The sequence below is a fragment of the Anser cygnoides genome, chromosome 7 (assembly GCF_040182565.1).
Source record: "Anser cygnoides isolate HZ-2024a breed goose chromosome 7, Taihu_goose_T2T_genome, whole genome shotgun sequence".
NCBI classification, from domain to species: Eukaryota; Metazoa; Chordata; class Aves; order Anseriformes; family Anatidae; genus Anser; species Anser cygnoides.
In genome coordinates this window covers 17,820,110-17,841,148 of record NC_089879.1, presented here as the reverse complement: position 1 = coordinate 17,841,148, position 21,039 = coordinate 17,820,110, and the positions used below count along the sequence as shown (strand labels likewise).

General features: G+C 41.1%; 1 protein-coding gene and 1 long non-coding RNA gene across 3 annotated transcripts in view; one reads left to right on the top strand and one right to left on the bottom strand.

The window, feature by feature from the left end:
* The window catches only part of LOC125183394 (uncharacterized), a 134,873-nt gene extending 132,934 nt beyond the window's left edge, over positions 1-1,939 (top strand). Inside the window, exon 3 of the long non-coding RNA XR_007165326.2 lies at positions 1,868-1,939. This is a non-coding gene — a long non-coding RNA (uncharacterized lncRNA). The remainder of the gene's footprint in view (positions 1-1,867) is intronic.
* The window catches only part of HTR7 (5-hydroxytryptamine receptor 7), a 44,497-nt gene extending 30,411 nt beyond the window's left edge, over positions 1-14,086 (bottom strand). The window contains exon 1 of one of the 2 annotated variants that reach the window (XR_010832992.1): positions 13,513-14,086. Coding sequence is in view for 1 of the 2 variants with exons in the window: in XM_013171299.3 (XP_013026753.2) it covers positions 13,513-14,039 (527 nt within the window). In the remaining variant the exon portion in view is untranslated. The remainder of the gene's footprint in view (positions 1-13,512) is intronic. The other variant, XM_013171299.3, reaches the window with a different exon arrangement.
* Positions 14,087-21,039: the final 6,953 nt, after the last annotated feature.

The following is a 21,039-nucleotide window of genomic DNA, read 5'->3' as shown; positions in this document are numbered from 1 at the left end:
CCATGACAATAATTGGTGAGTGATCTCCATGTCCTTATCTTGAGCCCTTCCCATCGTATTTTCTTCCCCTTTTTCTTTGAGGAGGGGGAGTGAGAGAGCAGTTGTGGTGGAGCTCAGCTGCCCAGCGGAGTAAAAACACCACACACAACAATCCATTCTGATCTACTACAACTCCATTTTTTTAAAGATGCAGACTCTGGAGTTGCTTCTCTTCTACAGCAGTAAAAACATCTCACTTCCTAATGTGAATAGGGTCCTATCATAAAAAGTAATCATACATGGTTTTGTAAGGGGAAGCAGTGGGATGGAGAGAGCACAGCATGAAGGGAAGGCATTAAGGAAGGAAGGCAAAAAGTTAGATCAAGTTGTGTATCTGCAGTTTGAGAACCTTTTAGAAAACAGTCCTTTCCAACAGAAACTTGTGCAGTGGGAACTTATCAGAAGATAATAAGGTGATTCCTTCACTCAAAGTCAGTCAAACAGCTATTTGTTTGCCTTTTCTTGATATTCTAGCAGTATATTGTCAGCTAAGTATGTGGTACAGAATGAGGTTATCATATCTCATCATCTTTCATGCCAATGAGTGTGAGGTCTAGTACATCTACCACATCTCCCAGTCATAACTCATTTATTTCCTTAGCACTTGTTTAAAAGAATTTATTTACATAATTATACACCAGATCCCAAGTTCTTCCTTCACTGCAACACTCCTGCTTGTCGTCATTTCCTTTGAAAATATCTCATTCTGTGATATTTTGGAACCTCATTCTGATAAATAAATTGATCAGATCAAGCTCTCCTCTATAAACTGGAAAAATATTTTTTAGGAATTTAACATAATCTTACAAGGATTTATTCCCCTTGCAATCACTCAGAATCTTCAAGTCTACAGCCCCAGATGCCCTTCAACTGAAGGAGAAGGTTGAAGGGAAGAAACATCTAGCGATGAAAGCTAACTGCAGCAAAACCCGAACTGTGGTGGGTAAAATTGTACGTCTAGCCCTTCTCAGCCACAGAATTTAATAGTTTATTTATTTGTTATAATATTTACTCATTTCCACCAATAGGTCTGAGAATGAAGAAAGTAGCTAACTTGTACTCCACTCCAACAAACTTTGAGCCTCCTGGGTCTTGCTCAGACCTGCCAGACTGCAGTTTCATGTAGTTAGCATTTTCCAGCTTGCTGCTTCAGTAGAATTTCATCTAGATCCAGAAGTTTCTACTCTCCATTTCAGACATCACCAGGTCTACTTTTGTAAAGACAGTTCTGAATAAGCTTAGACTTCTCTAGATAGAAAACCTAAGAAAAATTTAGTCAGGATTATGCATCCTTTTTGTTTTGTTGAGTAAGGGTCTGCCTACAAGAGGCTTCCAGTACAGCATATAATTTTCCTTCAGAAACATTATTCATAATTTTTTTCCTTTTTAATATCATGCAAAATCTGCAACACTAAATATTTTAATATATAGAACAAATTATAACACAACACAAACCGCTACCACCAACTTCACAGGCATACAGTCATAATACTTTCAATCTACAGAATAATTCTTTTGCTTTTCTCCTGTTGAGAAAGGGGCTTCTGGCCGTCTACTCTTGGGCCTTACAGAATGACAAAATTTGAGGCCAGATTCAACTACTGGTTATTCACAAATGACCATTTATCCAGCTCAGGGGGTGTGTGTCGGGTCACAATTCTTTTAAAATGCCCTTTCATATTCCCCAGAATCTAGAGCTATACCTTTATGCCAAAACACAAATAGGTACAGCCGATGATAGGCCACGTCCTCCTCCCAAGTCTTTAAAGCTAGTGGGATTTAGAGACTATCAAGGATCCCATGCCTCTCTTCTCTGTTCATTTTACAGATGCCGCAACATACATGAAAACAGTGAAAGACGTAGGATCAGCAGAAGGAAGCCCCTTCTTCTCCCCGCTCAGTGAGTACATCTTTCCTTTGCTTTTCTCAGCAACAGATTGGTAACACTAAGGTTCTTCTAAGATGTGATGGTATCAACTGTGTGTAGATAAAGACTAAAATACCCAAGATTTATTGCTGTGCCTAGTTTCCAGTAATCTCAGTTCTCATTGCTAGACCAACATCTTCAAACACGTCTTTGAATTTAGGAGATGAACTTCGTTATCAGCGTGGGATGAATCACCACAGCTGAGCCTATGCAGTTCTCAGATAGTTCACCAAGAACTACAGGTGTTTGGGATATCTGATGTTCCCTTCATTTCAGTACCTAGGCAGCAGTGCAGAGACCTAACATTACGTAACAGGTTTTAGAAATGTTAAGCCTCCTTTTACATTTAGTTCACAGGCAAACAGTCCACCATGCCATTTTAGTTTGGATTATTTTGGAGAAAAAAAAAAAAAAGAAACTTGTGTTCTGCTAATGACCAAACTCATTTAGCAAAAATAGCTTTTTAATATGGGACAATAGACTCTTGAGAGACTACAATTAGCATTGTTGATAAAACTGCTTGTGCTAAGAAGTGGGTCTCCAAATGCATATTCTTAAGGTAAAAGGGAAACTAAAGTACACAACAAGCAAAAATAAAATTTTTAGAGCTGAAGCTGTATTATTTTTAGATCAAAACATCTTATTAGACTACTAAAGAAAAGCTTGCATCTTGCCAGCAGCTGCTTTGGGCCACGTGTATAAATGTTTCCAAGTAATTTGTGGCCAGACAACAGACACTGACTTTGTTCAGTGATTTAGTATTTCAAATATTTGTTAAATGTCTACTTCTACAGCAAATAAACAAAATTTAGCAACCCACATGAAGAACTGTTTACAGAAAGTTATTCTGGCAAATGGTCTGTGTATATGAAATATTTCATGACAATCACAACATGTTTTTATGGTTTGTATTCACAATGACAGTTATGTTGCAAATTATACAATAAGTTTAGATAATAGCATGTACTTCTGTTAACTGTGCTCATTCCTTCCATTCCTGCCTCCTATTTTTTATGTCTATCACCAATTTCTAAATACTGGTTACTGGAGTAAATCTCTTAGGCCAGTATTCTTTAGTTTGATTCACAAATCCCTACATTTCCTAGTGTAGCTCTACATTTCCTAGCCCTCTAACTAGGAAAAACACACTACAGACAGACTTTTTTTTTTTTTTGCAGTCACATTTTGTGTCTGTCTCAAGAGATCTGCAAACCATATGTTGAAATACATTGTCCCTAGTTTCTAATGCATCTCTAATGAAAAGCAATTAAATTTTAAATAAAGTATATAAAAAAGCTCTGTATCTGGGGTTCAATTTCTCTTGCAGTGGCAAGAGGCTGTATCTCTGATTGAAGGTACTTAAAACACAGCTTATGAGAAATGATGATTCCAATGCCAGCAAGGTTACAGACTGGTGTTCTTCAGTGGGAATAAAAGCAGCAGAACTGCATCTAAGGTTATTGGGTGGAGACCTCATGATGGCCTACATCTTCTACAATAATAATTTCTCCCCAAAAGACTGAAGAGTTTTCAATTCAAAAACGTCAAAATTAATTTAAATGAGAACTAGCAATTTAATGTCTTTCAATACAGAAATCTCATCACAGGGTGAGTTAGAAGTAAGATAGTTTGTACACAATTATCCCACAAGAACTGTCCCCTTGCAGGCAAGCCTTTGCTTCAAGTTCTGTTTTTACCCAAGTCAGTGAATGTCTGAGATCCAGCAAACTTTTCCTTTGGTCCCTGAGCAGTTTTCCCACCACCTTTGAGACATGGCTGACTGCAGCTTGCTCCTTTCTTTGGATTCCCCAGCTTGCCGCCCTCTGCAGAACTACAGCTCCCAGTGTGAGAAAAAGTGTTATCCTTCCGCATGGCTCCACCTCCCCTCCCCATGGTTTCCTTAAAGGAACATAAAAAAATGTAACAGAAATGGACAACCAACTTTCCTTGTGGTTATATTTTTAATCTACACTTCCACAAGCTACAGAACTTGATTTCAAGTTATTGACGGTACCTAAAAACACCCATTTCCTTGATATATCTCAGGAAAAAACTTTGTTGCCAGCTTTTTCATCAAGAAACAATGTACCTCTAAGAATAGATTTCACATTTCACACAATGGTTTCTCATTACTTTTTTTTTTTTTAAGTTATTTTTGTAATGTCCCTCCTTGCTTTTGTCTTCTATACAAATCATGACCATTTTGCTGTATATACAGGAAATAATTGTAAACAATATTATTAACCCCCTCTGTGATCTCTTGTGCTAGCTCACAATTTGATAGCAGAGGCCAGCATAAGGACTGAAAGAACATCTGTAGAAGAACTCAGTACTGTATGGCTTTCCTTGCATATCTCTGTTCGGCATAATACTAGAACAGCTGGCACTGGTAGAATTTTCATTCTTGTCTCCATGTTGCCCCCCCAAAATGTGTTTCCTGTTATACTTGAATCACTACCTGATTTGTGTACATGCTAATATTTATGGAACCATCCTTATGTATCAGATAATCGAGATGTTCTATATAAAACCTCTTGATTGAATGGCAAGGTAGAAGAGGAAAATCAAAGCTGCTGCATTCATTCTTTAATTTTCTTCAATTACTTCAAACAAATTGAAAACAAGTTTCACTCACATGCATATTCATCTTGTAGTGAAGTCAACAAAAGTGAACAGCACGTGAGTAGTGGCAAAAAGCTATGAAAGTCCTTGTAGCTTTAACCCTATAACTGAAAATTTTTACTCTTATCTTTGCAAAAGTTTCAGTTCTGTGCATCCACACTCAATATTTGCAAATGATTTCAATTTCTCGCATCATTTTCATCTTCCATTGTTACTTATGACCAAGACAAGCAAATTTTGATTTTGGGATAACATATGGGATTACATATGGGATGCAGTAATATTCTTAGGCTCATTTCAGAGGAGTCTTCATGATCACAAGGACTGAAAGGTAACTTCTACCTGTTTTTGGGTGATAAAGTTGTCAACTTTTTGCCAAGTCTAGCTTTTTATATATTTAGAAAAACTGTAACAAGCGATACCTATTACAACAGCAAATATTTGCTTCAAGTTTGTGATCTAACTCCAATATGAACTCAAGCTTCAAATTAAGCAGGCAGAACCAATGTGTGTTATTAGCATTTCTAGCTGACTTGATGCTCAGACTCATTTAGAAGCAGCTTGCTGACTCCCCCCTCTTCTCTGCACAATCTCTCCTCCTGTCTCCCTAGAAGTAGAGATTAGATTTGGAGCATTCCCACTGCATTACCAGCAGCAATCTCTTCATGAAATTCTGCAATGATACTATGAGGAATCAAACGTCTCAGTGTCACTGAGTAAACCTGGAAAAAGAGAACTTGACAGCCTGTGTGTGTCAAGTTTGGCAAGAGTAGAACAACCCTTTAGAAGTAGTTGGCTATGAAGTGTGATGTGAAAAGCTGACACTTGTGAGCTTTCCGACCATAAGAAGTTATCCTCACCTAACACTAGTGACCATTTGGAAAAACTGCACTGAGCACTGATTTATGATGCTTGTACTTTGTAAAATCAGGTACCAGAATCAGTAATTTCACTCCCCAATCTGTATTGTATGACAACTGCATCTTGGCAGTCTCAGCTGTTTCTCCAGCGCTTTTATGTTCATGTAAAAACTGCAATGGGCAGATCTTTCTTCAGACTTCCTATTGTACACAGAAAGGACCAGATCTTTAAGTGATATGCTGAGAGGAAAAAAAAAAGAAAGAAAAATAAAAGGGTTTTGTAGTGGAAAGACAGAGACATGTCATAGACATATGTACAATGTCAACTGCAGATTAAATGGGATGTTCTGTTTCAAAAGTTGCCACAATTGTTTTCGATAAAACATTTCAAAATCAAAAAAAAAGTATTAAAAATAATACTAGATCTCTTTTAAAGAAATAAGATATTTTCTTTATGTAATTTACAAGGCTTTTTATAAATAAAACTTTTTTTTTTCAGAGAAAATTATTCCAGAAAAATTCAAAGAATATTCCTTGACCAATTTCTGCTCCTTTAGAAGGTTGTGAAAGCATGTTACCAGCAGTGCAGTAGAATAACTTCAAACACGGTGCAGTAACCACAAATCCCTGATTGCTTCATTCTATAGTATTTATTCAGTTTGAGAAAAAACACTGTAGGCAAATATAGTTTGATATCAGTGTACAGAGGTTATACTATGCTATAATGCCAGTCTGATATATATTTCTATTTTTGTGATTTATTTTAGAAGATATTTCTGAAAAAACTGAAGGGAGTGCTTCTAGCATTTTATTATTCCTGTGAATCTTGAAGCGAATCCAATCTCACTCATGGAAACTCTTTTTGTGACCTTGACAGGAAAAATCACTTTTCAAATGTCTCCTGAATGCCCTGCTTGGCAAAAATGTGAATTGATATTCCCTTACCTCTGACTATCAGGCTCCTATGAAATGTCTGGATGAAACCGCAAGAATTAGGAACCCCCAAATCACTTCTGAAAACTCAGCCAGTGTTAAGCCCTGGTAGGAGCAAGCAGAAGATAGTTTCATATGTGGGGGAAGAACTTTTTTACTACTACTCATTTTGGTAGTAAACAGACCTGCACTTTATTCCTGAGTTGTTAAGTCTTTACAAAATGGCCCATCTCTTTGTTAGAATGTCTTTTATTTGTTACCTCCTATTCTTACAGTGCATAACTAAGCCAAGTTATGAGGCATAATGTCTGTTCAAAGATGTAACAAAACAATTCCTATGGCCAAGAACAGATTACAGTGTAAGTAACTGCATCTCTTGCAGGCTGCCTGCATGACATAGGAAAAGATACCTGAAGATGCCACCAAAAGGTACCTAAAGAAGTTTGATCATGTTAGCACAGCACAACATCCCAGTTTCATTTAGTCTCTTGGAACTGGCTGTCAGTGAGAGGTACACATTGCACTGCCTTAAACTTCTTAAAAATGCATTCAACTTCCAATTCAATTTCTTCACCTCAGGATTTGCGAGCACGAATTAATGTTGTACCTCTTTTCAATGTAAATAATAAAACAGAGATTACAAAACTGTTTAGTAACAAATTCTCTGCAAAAAGAAACTAGAACAACTTGAGAAACATTCAAGCTGACTAAATTAGAAAAACTACACAAAAAGGAATAATAAAAAAAAAAAACTGCCTTTTTTTTTCCATATTAGTGTATGGAAATACTACCTGTATCTTTTGTGAGCTAAACAAGTTATTTACAAACTTAGAAAGAGTACAGTTGTTTATTGAGTTGAGCAATGGAAGGAATGGCTCTTGTGATAGTGATAGTATTTAAGAATTCGCTGCCGTATTCATTGATCACAATACTTTAATCTGCAATATAGACCTCAATTGTAGTAACTCTACCACATACTTTTCCTACAATTCCTTTTATTTTTTTTCTCAATCTCTCAGTTATTTATTTCTGAACAGAAGCTTTCTGCTTTTCTCAAGCTTTCAGTGACATCAGACCTCCACTGCTTGCAAGGTGTGAGGATCTAAACCTTGCAAAGATATAAAGGAACACACTGCACATTTAAGTCAGTGAAAGTTAGAAGATTCACTACCTACAGACTGTGTCTGAAGAAAAACCTTACATCTCAGGACTTTTATATCCTATATACATCCCATACTAAGGTTCTCTAAATGTAGCGTAAAGTAGGGTGCCTCAGAATGGGAATCAACCAGAGCCAAACTCCAAGCAGGGAACAGAGCCAGACAGTGCTAGCCTGTAGGGTCTACCAGGACAGGCATCACCTAAAGCAATGATAAAAGTTCTTAGACTATACTTTGTTCAAGACTGTACACTGAACAGATTCTCTTGGACCTGAGGGCACTGCATGTGGGTGTTAATACCTATTCTAGATCCAAAATAAATTATGGATTGTTTGATATCTAGCTGTGCATACGTAGTCTACATATATATTCTGAAGAAACCGAGCAGAGCTAGCAGTACAGACTGCAGCCTTTTCCACCCTTGGCCTAAGGGCAAAAGAGTTTCATTTCGAACAGGAAGCCACACAGGGCTCTTAGGGGCCATTAGGCTTAGGAAATTGCTGACAGGGTTTTCAGGTCACATTATCAGTTTTGGATGTAGGCAGAATTTGGACACCTGGATGCTATTTTAAGTGCTGAAGTCTGTATTTGAATTTAGTCACAAGTTCTTCCTCTGAGGCACTGGGCCTCTTCAGCTCCCAGGCATGCGCCAAGGAACCGTGAAATGGGTGAGCATCTAGGGAGGGACATCCTCTAAGGTGAAGCATAAGTATTCATACTTATTTAGAGCATCGCAAAAGATATCACACAGGGAGGGGAGAGAGAACAGTTCCTTGTGTATAAAAAGCTCAGGAACAACAAAAAGCACCACTGTTGTGCCATTTGCATAAGAATTGAAAATCCTCATCAATTTAATGCAAGTCTGGAATACTCATGAATTGCTGGCTAAGATACAGACTGGAAAAGTTCCCCCAAAAGTGCTTCATTACTTATGTGGGTGTGGGGAAAGTGTTATAATTCTTCAGCTATAGTTATGTTACTTTATTACTTTCTAAGCCAAAGAGTTATTTTTAAATTGAATTAAAAATTGCTACTTATGCAATTATTCAGTGGATACTCTCCAAAACAGGATTTCTGTAGCTATCTTGAGTCAGAAGAACGTGATGAATCAGCAGGCAAACAACATCAGTTTAAATTCAATTAATTCCCTTTCCATGTTCATTCACCCACTAAAATAGAGTTTGCATCTTTCCCTTGTAATTCACTTGCAACGTTCAGTCACTCTTAAATGTAAAGGAATCTAAATGTGGTATATTTTATTTATTTCAGAGACAGAAAAGTGGAGCTTCAGGAGAAAAAAAAATACTAATAAGAGATGTTTATAGTAGGTTACTGAGACACAATTCATTGAGGCACAATTATCTTACCCAAGTCTCTCTAACTGCTACCTTTCTCCAGAGCTACCCTTCATATCATGAAAATAGTGAGGGTAATATTGACTATCCAGGTATCAAGCTGTCATGCCTGTTTAATCCTTACAAAATTTGGAAAGGTTGAAATATGTTGGTCTCCCTGTCATGTCTGTTTTTACTTCTGACAGACCTGTCCATAAGCAGATAGCCTCCTCCCAAAGTGAGGGCTTAAATAAGGTAGAGATAACTCGAAAATAACATGTTCATCTCGGGTCACTCTAATAAAGAAGGTTTTTGTCTTGTGAAATAGAAGGAAAGATATGAACTGAAAAAAACATAATGGTCCAAAGCTTGTGTTGTTACGGACACTATCTCACTATTGCCACAAAATTTAGTTCTTTGTAGATAACAAAAATGACTTGTTCAGATTAGCTTCTTCCATGTGCACCCTGTACAAAGCTAGAGATCTGCATATTAGCGTACTAACATATACTTTGCAGTCTTAACATTTGTACAACTTAGAGTAGAAGCAACTTAAACAAGCAGCTCTATTCAGACCCTTAATTTTTTTTTTTAATTTTTGAGTTTTTTTTGAATCTCATATCCTTGTCCTCAAGAGCACTGTTCTTGAATGAAGCCAGCCCTTTGACATTTGACGTTTATATGCAAATTTCAAGTGTCAATTCAAAAACGTAATATGTATGTATCCTATTTGGGAACCTGTGTTTAGGCATAGGGTAGAGAGGGTGAAAAACTTAATTTTGATGCCTATCCCTGGAGTCAGACCTTTCATGTTTTGGGTCACTCTACTGATGCTTTAAAAGAACATGTTAGTCTGCCATTCACTGTCCTGGAGGCCTCTCTATCAGCCAACTGTCTATAAACCTGAGTGAAGCATTTTGCTGACACCTTCAGATCCATGCTGTTTTCTCTAGCTAATCTTACATACAGAAATAAATAAATAAAGGGAAACAATAGGGAAAGGAAAAGAAAAAGGCATAATTTGAGACATTTCTGGATTATTTCTGGCAGTAACACGCTCCTTTGGAACAGACTGCCCAGAATGTGTGTGGCCAGGAAAAAAAATGCGTTTTTTTCCCCCAACAGAACCAAACCAGTCCATTGGCAGACTCCATGATAATCCACATCTCTAAGAGCTTTCCAACCAATAGAGAAATTCAACTGAAAAATGCATCCACCATTGAGGGCTGTGCAGCAAAATTTCTCACACTTTGTGCAGTAGGTCTGCCAGCTGCTGGCATTCAATGACATGAGCCAAATAGCATATATCTGTGCAAGAGAAACAAATCAAAAAGCCTCTTGAATTTACTCACTTTATCCTGTTTGAAAGGCCTTCAACGTCCTTTTTTTTACAAGCTATATTTGTTTGTCTAACAAACCACACTACCTCTCCCTAAAAACCCTGCCTAACAGTTTGTAGTGAACCCTCCCCTCCTTTTTTTTTTTTAAAGATTAATTCAATAATAACATTTTTTCAGCTATTTACCTTGATAAAGGTATATCTGATATCTGCTTCAGGAAGAACCTAGAGGTTTAACAACGACAATCTGAGAACATCTAACTTATCTGCTATCTCTGCCCTGCCTGCAACAGCTGCAGCTTTCCCTTCAGGAGAGACTTTACTAGATGACAAAGGCTTCCTAAACTATCCTAAAGAGCCATGTGGCAGTCCAGTTCATAATTATTCTCAAAAAATGTTCAGTTTTACCCTATCTTAATCATTCTCCCTAAGCAAATGTGACAACAGGGCCACTTAATTGTGCTACAAGAAGTGTATCTGATGGCACCCAGGACCGTGGCCAAGTTGAAGGACGGTGATGTCATTCACTCCTGACCTGCTTCTGGATTTTCTGGTTCGTGTCATATTTGTATTCTTTGCACTGGGATTATAAGGGCTCTATCACCAGAGATCTTCTCCTCCTAGAAAATATAAAACATGCAAGTGTTTCCACCAAACCCATGGAAAATGGTCCTTGTGAAAACAGTCCTTGTGAAAATGGCCTGAACCTCTAATGTGCTATATACATATATACAGGAGATTTGCAAACTCCTGTACCATATACAATACTTTATCTAGAAGCACTCATTTTTTTCAGAGGTATGTTTCCATCACTGAATAATTAAAGCTTTCCTAACTAAACAAATGTAAGAACAACTGCATGTAAGCTAGAGCCATTAAATCAATCCTACAGCGGTGACACTTCATCGTTCACATTTAATTCTCATCATCTCATTGGTCTGCACATTTTCAACTAACTCACTTTTCAAAAAGTAGTTAACATCTCAAGTTAATCGTTGGTCTGTCTGAGCAGTGTTACAACACTATAAGATTATTTATTATTAAATAGCATTGCGAATCATGGAGTTTTTAAATTCTTTATTGCCGAGTGGTAGAGACGTTTTGCTAATTAATTGCTAGCTTGCCTCCTCTTCTTTACAACATCACCTATTTTAACTACATAATGGATTTGGGTAACAGAGGTTAAAGCATCATGATTGACAGAATTTTGACTTCAAATAGGGAGTTGACAACAGTATAATGAATTATGAAGAGATTGTGCTCAATAAACATTCAGTAATAGAAGCAGGAATATGCAAACATGAGAAGAGAATAATGCTGTTTTAAAACAGTACTTGTTAATGAAAAGCAGTAATACATAATAGGTTATATTCTGTTCTAAATATACAGCTGTATCTCTTGTAATTATTTGTCTGGGGGAAAGTGAGAGACCTGATCATCACCGTGACCAGTCCAGGCTCAGCATACAGCAGTGATCTCAGATGTTAAGCTAAGCAATGAAAAAGCATAAAATGGAATTATTCCAATGCTACTATACCACACATCCTTAATTGGATAAGAAAGCTTAATTATGTTAACCTGTCTTTAAAAGGTTATTAGAAATAGAGATGGAGAGCTCAGACATGAATCTCAAGAATGATCAAAGAATGAAAATATTTTATGTTGAGAGTGTGGAAAAATGAAATGAGCTATCTTAAAAGTTACTGGGATAGAAAAACAGAATAATGTTGGGAAGGAAGATAAGCTTACTCGTATTTTCTTACAATACTAAAATTAAGTTAAAAGATGGCAACAAAAGATTTCAAGGCAACAACAAAATCCTTTGATACTCAAAGTTAGTACGTAGATTTCATTGCTACAAGGTGCTTCGCAGCATTCAGGTAACTGCTAGCCATTACAGAATTCACAAAACAGAGAGCATTCGGGGCAGGAAATGCTTATAAAGAAAAGAAGTTTTGAAAGGTTTGAAATGAATATAAACTGCGATGCTCCTTGGCAGGAAACAACCTCTGGTTATTGTGGGAAAGTCTTCTGAAAGACTGTTTCTTTGCAGAAACCTAATGCAGAGTTCTATCCAAAAACTTTCTGCAGTTGTCAGCTGAGACTAGATATTGGACTCTGATAAACTATTACAGCCTAGTTTGAAAGTTCTTCTATTTCTGCTAGTTGTGTTGAGTTTTAAGGAAAACAGTCTCCCTCAAGATGCTAAAATGCCCGGCATAGGATTTAGGCTGTGGAAGAGGAAAGTTACAGGCTGCATCTGATTTTAGAATGGGACCTGCATGGAATAAAGAAACCTGTTAGCCTTCCTCAGCAGAGGAGAGCAAAATGTGAGCTTTGACGTATGGCCATCAGAAACGCCTAAGTTCTTCCTGCAGTCTGTATACCCTTTATTTTTGCTCCAGTGCCTGCCTGGAGCTGCTTCTGGAAGAAGTGAAACATCCGTGAGGACAGCTTGGTGCTGGTTTCTTTCTTTCTTTCTTTCTTTCTTTTTTTCTTTCTTTCTTTCTTTCTTTCTTTCTTTCTTTCTTTCTTTCTTTCTTTCTTTCTTTCTTTCTTTCTTTCTTTCTTTCTTTCTTTCTTTCTTTCTTTCTTTCTTTCTTTCTTTCTTTCTTTCTTTCTTTCTTTCTTTCTTTCTTTCTTTCTTTCTTTCTTTCTTTCTTTCTTTCTTTCTTTCTTTCTTTCTTTCTTTCTTTCTTTCTTTCTTTCTTCTTTCTTTCTTTCTTTCTTTTTCTTTCTTTCTTTCTTTCTTTCTTTCTTTCTTTCTTTCTTTCTTTCTTTCTTTCTTTTTCTTTCTTTCTTTCTTTCTTTTTCTTTTTTCTAGGGGGACTGAAGATACATATACATAAATGCCAATACTCGAGAGCTATTTTTCCTTCAATCATAACGTTATTTGTCCAAAATGGTTCTGTTAGTTGAAACTAACCTCATCTCAGGGAGTAGTAGAATAACGGTAAAAAATCGATAAGCTGCAAGTCCTGAGCTTTCTCTGCTCTGGGGAAACTCCACCGAACTCAGGCTGGTTATCCTGGCACTAGCTTCAGAAGCAGCCCAACCTTAGCCATGCCATGAAGCAGTTTAGGAGGTATGCTGCACATTTCTCAGCCTCCGCAAAGAGCCACGAAGTTAGGCAGGGGGGTACCGGGGTGTGCGGGCTGTGCTGGCAGCAGGCAGCACCTGCTGCTCTGGCGGAGCCCTGGGGGTGCAAGGGGACCCAAGGCTTGTGGCCTGCCCCTGGCGTGGCGGCGGGGCCACCGGGGTGGCAGAAGGGACTCACGGTGGTCCCGCACCTGCTCACCTGTCAATGCTGATCACGCAGAGGGTCATGATGGAGGCCGTGCAGCACATGACGTCCATGGCGATGAAGACGTTGCAGAAGAGGCGCCCGAAGATCCACTCGCCGCCGATGAGGTCGGTCACGCTGACGAAGGGCATGACGGCCAGGGCCACCGAGAGGTCGGCCAGGGCCAGCGAGACGATGAGATAGTTGGAGGGCTGCCGCAGCTTCTTCACGAAGCAGACGGAGATGACCACCAGGCAGTTGCCGGCGACGGTCAGCAGGGTGATGAGGGAGAGGACGGCCCCGATGACGACCTTCTCCACGTTGCCGTAGCTCAGGATCTGCTCCCCGCACTGCGAGTCGTTGGCGGCCGCGGGGCCGGTGGGGGGCAGCTCCGACGGGGCGCCCGCCGGGCCCAGCTTGGCCAGGCTGCGGGGCGGCCAGGAGCCGGCGATCATCCTCCCGCCGCCCAGCGCCCGCGGCTCCTCGCCGCCGAGGGGCCGGAGCTCACCGGAGAGGCGGCCGCTGCCGAGGGCGATGACCATGGCGGCGGGAGCTGCCCATGGAGCCCCCCAGCCCACCCCACCCCACCCCACCTCTCCCCACCCCGCCTCGCCGGCTCTCCCCGCCGCCCGGCCGGCTCGGGCTCCTCCTCGGGCGCCGCCCGCCCCCTCGCCCCGGCGGGGCCCGGCCCTCAGCGCCCCCCGGAGCGGCCGCGCTCGCCCACGGCGCCCCCCGGGAGGACGGGCGGCGGGCACGGCGCCATCGCCCCCGGCCCGGGGAGGGGAAGGAGGCAAGGAGCGAGGGGGGCGGCCGCTGCCCGCTGCCACTCGCGGCGTGCTCTGCTCCGACGGCGGCGGGGAGCGGAGCCGGAGCCGCTCCGCCCTCCTCCGCTCCCTCCCCCGACGCGGGACCCCGGCCCCGGGGGTGGGGAAGCGGCCGCCCCGAGCCCGCTTCCACCTGCCGGCGGCGGGAGGGCAGCGGGGAGGCGGCTCCCGGCTCCCCGCAGCCCGGCCGGGGCGCTGAGGTGCCCGGGGTCCGCCGCCGGCAGCACCCGGGCTGCTGCTCCGAGAGGGCTTCTGCGAGCCGCCCCCCGGCCACACGGGCAGCGCCGACGTGCCTCCGGGTGTCTGTCAGCCTGCGGATCGGCAGGGTTTAGAGCCCTTTCTTGTCACTGTACTACTGTCAATTCCACTTCCCATGTCCCCTTTTTTATTAATATTTACAATGCATTGTTTTCAACTGACTCACTGCCCCACGTGTAATCCTTTCAGCAAAGTTAAACAAACAAACAAGCACGAGCGCTGCTTTGAAGTAGCTGCTTTTGCGGCAGGGATCGCAGGAACTCACGCCCTGGCCCGCTTCTGGGACTCAGCGGCTTTCTCTGTTCTTCAGGTCACAGCCTTGCCTCCAGGCGGAGGGAGGACCAGCCGCCCGAAGTGTCAGCTACCCAGGGGATGCCAACAGAAGGCTGCACTTCTGGGTACGGTGACATGCTAGGCAGCAAGTTTTAAAAACAGGAAACATCTGCTCCCGAGTGCCCCCTTGTATTTCTAACGTGAACCAGATGAAACAGAGGAAATGAAAGTGGGAGCGTTGACCCCAGATGGATCAGTAACCACTGACCAATTTCAGCGATATCTGATGAGGGGAGGTCTTGCACCAGGCAGAGGGAAGAACTGTACGTGTGGCCCCGTGCTAAGACGGACTGCAGTATGAGCTCACGTCATACAGCCATAAAAATCTGCCTTGAAGAAGGACCTAACAAGTATTCAACTACCCAAACAAAGCTCATTTGACACTCCTAGGCGCTGGTGAAGCATAGATCCATAGCAAGTGAGGCCTCAATACTTGGGTCACAGAATGTCTTGTTTTTAATGAACTCTTCCCTTCTGTCAGCATCACCTGACTCTTGGAGCCAGGCTTTGCGTCGTGCATGGCTGTGCATTGGCCCAGCTCCCCTGTGAGCAGGACTTTGGGGCTGGGGTCAGATGTGAGGAGCACAGGTGTGGCCTCCTGAGGCCAGCACATCCATCAGGCGGGGAGCAGCACTCCGGAGTGCAGTTGCTTGCTTTCCCTTCCATCCCCACATCTTGATTTGAGGATGATAATAAAATACGCAACTTTCACATTGTAAGTATGAGAGCTAGTTGGGCAGCTCTTTGACCATTATCAAGCTGAAAGTGTTTCCCTGTTCAGACACTTATTTTGATGCATTTTTGTTTTAGTTTCCTCACTGTGTCCACTCACAATAAAAGCCCTCCTTGTTTAACCACCCATAAATTATCAGTGGACCGTGAGCTGCAGATGACTTACCCTACCAGGGTGATAAATCAGTGCCTTTGTCCCTCCTCCCCAGCAAAGCAAATATTAAGAAGAAAAAGAATCTTTACAAATGGTAAGGGTACCTAAAAATAAGTTAAAACATTGAGGCAAAATGTGGAGAAAGGGGAGTATTTCCTCATTGTGTGAATACATTTTTCTAAAATAGTGTCTGAAGTACAGTTAAGGAGATAGGAACTGAGTAAATTTTGTTCAAAATAGATTCATATCATAGAAGCTGATAACATTGTTCAGTTTAATACTAACTGTAAAGGCAATTTTTCAGTTGCTTAAAATGTCACTAAAGCAGAGCAAATTATAATCTGGTGCTTCCTGCAAATGTGTTGACACAATTCATTAAATCAGTCATTCTTCCTGACAGCTTTTCAATACATTTCTGGAATGTGACTCTGTAAGTGTACTCAGTGGATTATATGCAGGATCATTTGCATGTTACACTTACCCATTTCAACCTACAAGGAGGATTTTAGCCTCATCTTTTGTTCTGTACCTTGAATTCCCATACAATTCATTAGAAGTTAATCACCTGGTTTCTTTTCTTTCTCAAAGGCTATATGTTACCCTTCTTTGTATTTACTCTCACAAGCCAATTTAAGTCAAAGGGATTTACATGCTATTACAGAAAAGTGTTTTCTTTTTTTTTTTTTTTTTTTTTGTACTTTTATAGAGAAAATGCAAAAGCTTGGCAAGATGAAGCAGCTGATACGTCTCTAAAATCTTTTCCTTGAATGCGTTTCACTGGGACACACCTGGAAAAATATTCCAGTTTCCAGGGCTGGGCTCAGTCTGGTGAGGTGCTTTTCCTGGGAGTTTCAGAGGCTTTCATATCCCCAGAGCCGGTGAAAGCACAGAACATATATCATTGCATGGGACTACATCTATTCTATGCATTGAAAAGCGATCACACATGAAGTTAGGGGTTGATCCTTACAAGTGAACATCCCACTTTTGTCTTCAGTGACCCTATTTACAAATTCTGATTGCTGTTCCAGACAGCACGCGGAAATTAAACCTATGATTGGCTGATTGGGTGTCAAGAATAACAAGTTGACATTTGTGATACCCCTCTTCCACCCCATGATAAAACCTTTTCACCTGACATTGGGCTTCAAAAAATATCATCGAATCAGTTTCATGGCTGAGCTTCCTAACATCCTGTCCTTTAAGTAATTTATGCTCTCTATCTATAAAAGCCTCTTCATATATCTGTGTACCTCTGACTGACTATGGCCCTTGTCCCTCATTGTTCATGCCCCTATTGAAGTTAAATTATTTTGGTCACACCTGCTAATATACTTTATTGCATATCTCATCTTTGAGATTTCATTCTTGTTATGTAGAAATGTTCCAAATTTAAAGAAAAAAAAAAGGCAAGGAAAGCTTTTTCTTTTTTTTTTTTTTCCCACAAATAATAATCGACTTTTTTTTTTTTTCTCCTTCAGAGATATTGTTAATCACAGAACATCTTCAGAATTTGTGTTCATATTAAGTATAAAATATATCAGTGGGTTTTGGTATCAATTCTTTGCCTCCGTGTTAGCAAGGTAAAGTAAGATAGACGTGGTCAAAGGAAGAAAGAAAACATAATGTCACCAGCACATGTTGATTTGGTATGTCCATTCTGTTTCTATTAAAATGTCTGTGTTGAAAGAACTTGCACTAAATCCTGGATGCTTCATCCCTTTCCTGAGGACTTAATTCTTGCAGAGTCCATTGAAACAGAAGGTTTTTGCTAACTTGCAGCCCTCTGACTGAAATGGGTCCAGGACTGCAGCATGAGGAACTTCACCAGCAGAAGGAAAACCACTGACAGCCCAGCACGGTAACTCTCTTTACCCTCCACAGCCATGTCTGGAAAACAAGAGCTGTGCTTATCTTAACACAAAATCTTAAAGATGCTGCTACATTTTCATTCTTAAACGATTTAATTTTGGATACATAGCAAGAAGGTACCACAACATGAGTATGAAATCTTCCAAGGTCCCTTCCAATCCCTAACATTCTGTGGTTCTGTGAAATGTAATAAACAGGAAAATTTTCTTGCTATGTTTCCTTTCTTTATCATCTCCTTTTTTGTCATTCCTTGCCTGAGCTAGTCTATATTCATAAGCTGTTGTTTTCATTTATCTCTTGTAAATTTTTTTCTTTCGTTTTCATCTTCTTTTCTTGGAAACCAATATAAGTGTGGTGAGGACCTGCTGTTGGGAATAATAAATAAAGTATAGGTATATGTTTCTTCTGCCTTGGGGAAATATGTTGTCAAAATATTTAGAATATTTTATCACAGACTGGGTAGAATTCCATGGACAAATATTATTGAAACCTTGATTTTTATTCCCAGAATGTAGTTTAGCAAATAACACTCTTGTCCAACTTCTAGCAAAGATGTTGCAGCTGCAGTTTCTTTTCTGTCCTTTCTTGCCTTTGTGAAAATAAATCATCACCACTCTGTGGCAGTAAAACAGAGAGGTAACCGTTCACATCCTTGGTGTTTCTTATCTTTGTCAAAATAAATACTCACATCTGTGCAAGTTAAATAAATGTGAAATGATGTCTTCCTTTTTTGGAACCAGCAAATACCGAAGAAAAGCAAGCTGTCATCTGAAAAGAAAACAAACAATTAAGATGAAATTTATACTAGAAGTTCTTTATCATGCAGAAAAACAGAGTTCTCATCCCTGAAAATTCATTCTGCAGCTTTATGAAGGAAACTGTTAAGGTTATGATAAAAGTGATCCTGACATTTATGTTACTGAGTTGCCGAGATAGGTGATACCAAACAATATCTTCAGCTTCCTAAAGGTGCTAAATGCAGAACTAAACAATAAATAAATAAATAAACAAGCAAAAATCTGTCAGCCACTACCCTGGGCTGCCCATAGAAAACACGTTAGAAGAATTGTTAGAGGAACTGCATAAAAAAATACCTGGAAGGACTTCACTGAGATCTAAATATAGTGAGAAAAAAATATCTAGAGGGAGAAAATTTGGCTCTACTAGGAGGACTTCAGGCCACAGATAAAACAAAGCATATTAGAGGCTTGTGACTTAATAGTCAGAACCATAAAGATGTTTTAAGTAGATCACCAGGGCTGGCCTGAACAAAAATAGTAATATCGGAGTAATTAATGTAGGAAATAAGGTTGCACACTGGTCTGTGAAAATGATTTGTGATATGTGATGCTGAAAGTGCTTCATACTCAGACTCTTACGCCATCACAGCTAATAGTGTTCTGCAGGATTCATGAAGATCCATTTAAATGTTCTCCATTTTCAGTGCCTCAAGGAAAGGTTTGTTTATCTTGTATATTGCCAAACACAAAAGCTGCTTAATCTTGTTCAATGTCTCTTAGTACAAGTCCAATAGGGCCATTCAGAAATAATTGATATGTTTATGGATTTCTTCTTACAGACAAATTAAGACAAAACAAGTTACAGCATACATAGTTAAAGAAAATCTGAAATAATACTTGAAGCTCTTCTATGTTCACACACTTCACAGAAAGGCCTTGAGAATACCATTCAGGCTACGCTAATTGTTCAGATGACTGGCAGAGAAGCAGTTCTGGCTGATCTAATAAACAAACACCTTACAGGCTCAGATAGGCCAAAACAGAGCTCCTTTGCTGAAATATCTTGACCTCTACAATTGTCAATAACAAAAGGCTGCCATACCTGTGGCAACAGCAAAGACTGTCTATCAGTCTGTTTTTTCCCCTTTCACAGAGATGTGACAGGCTGTTGGCTACTGTCCCCCAAAGCCACCCTGAGCTCCCAGCCTGGTCTCCACAGCCACAGGTGGCTTCTGTTAACGCCATCCCAGGTCTTTGTAACTCATTAGACCACAAGGCCAGAAACGTGCCGATCGCATACTGTTTTTTCCTGGTGATCCGTTGCAAAACGTGTGATCAGCGGTGATGGTCATTCAGAGAGCTCCCGGATGACTGGAGACTTGCTAATGTGACACCCATCTATAAGAAGGGTTGTAAGGAGGACCTGGGGAACTATAGGTCTGTCAGCCTGACCTTGGTGCCAGGAAAGGTGATGAAACAGGTCATCTTGAAAGCAATCATGCAGCATATGCGGGACAACCAGGGGATCTGGCCCAGCCAGCATTGGTTCATGAAAGGCAAGTCCTGCCTGACCAACCTCATCTCCTTGTATGACCGGGTGACCCGCCTGGCGGATGAGGGAAAGGCTGTTGACGTAGTCTACCTAGACTTCAGCAAGGCCTTTGACACATTCTCCCATAGTACTCTCCTGGAGAAGCTGGCAGCCCATGGCTTGGACAGGTACATTCCTGGCTGGGGTAAAAACTGGCTGGACAGCCGGGCCCGGAGCGTGGTGGTGAATGGAGTGAAATTCAGCTGGCGACTGGTCACCAGTGGTGTTCCCCAAGGGTCAGTGTTGGGGCCCATCCTCTTTAATATCTTTATTGATGATTTGGATGAGGGAATTGATTGCACCCTCAGTAAGTTTGCAGGCAACACCAAGTTGGGGAGAAGTGTTGATCTGCCAGAGGATAGGAAGGCTCTGCAGAGGGACCTGGACAGGTTGGATCAATGGGCAGAGGCCAATGGGATGATGTTCAACATGGCAAAGTGCCGGGTCCTGTAGTTTGGCCACAATAACCCCGTGCAGCGCTACAGGCTTGGGGGAGAGTGGATCGAAAGCTGTGCAGAGGAAAACGATCTGGGGGTGCTGATTGATGCTCGCCTGAACACGAGCCAGCAGTGTGCCCAGGTGGCCAAGAAGGCCAATGGCATCCTGGCTTGTATCAGGAATAGTGTAGCCAGCAGGACCAGGGAGGTGATCGTCACCCTGTATTCTGCTCTGGTGAGGCTGCTCCTCAAGTACTGTGTTCAGCTGTGGGCCCCTCACTACAAAAAGGATATTGAGGCCCTGGAACTTGCCCAGAGAAGAGCTACAAAGCTGGTGAAGGGCCTGGAGCACAAGTCCTGTGAGGAGTGGCTGAGGGAACTGGGGTCATTTAGTCTGGAGAAGAGAAGGCTCAGGGGAAACCTTATTGCTCTCTACAGCTACCTGAAAGGAAGCTGTGGGGAGCTGGGAGTCAATCTCTTCTCGCAGTGACAGGACTAGTGATAGGACTAGAGGGAATGGCCTCAAGCTGAGCCAGGGGAGGTTTAGGTTGGAAATTAGGAGACATTTCTTCTCAGAAAGATTAGTCAGCCATTGGAACGG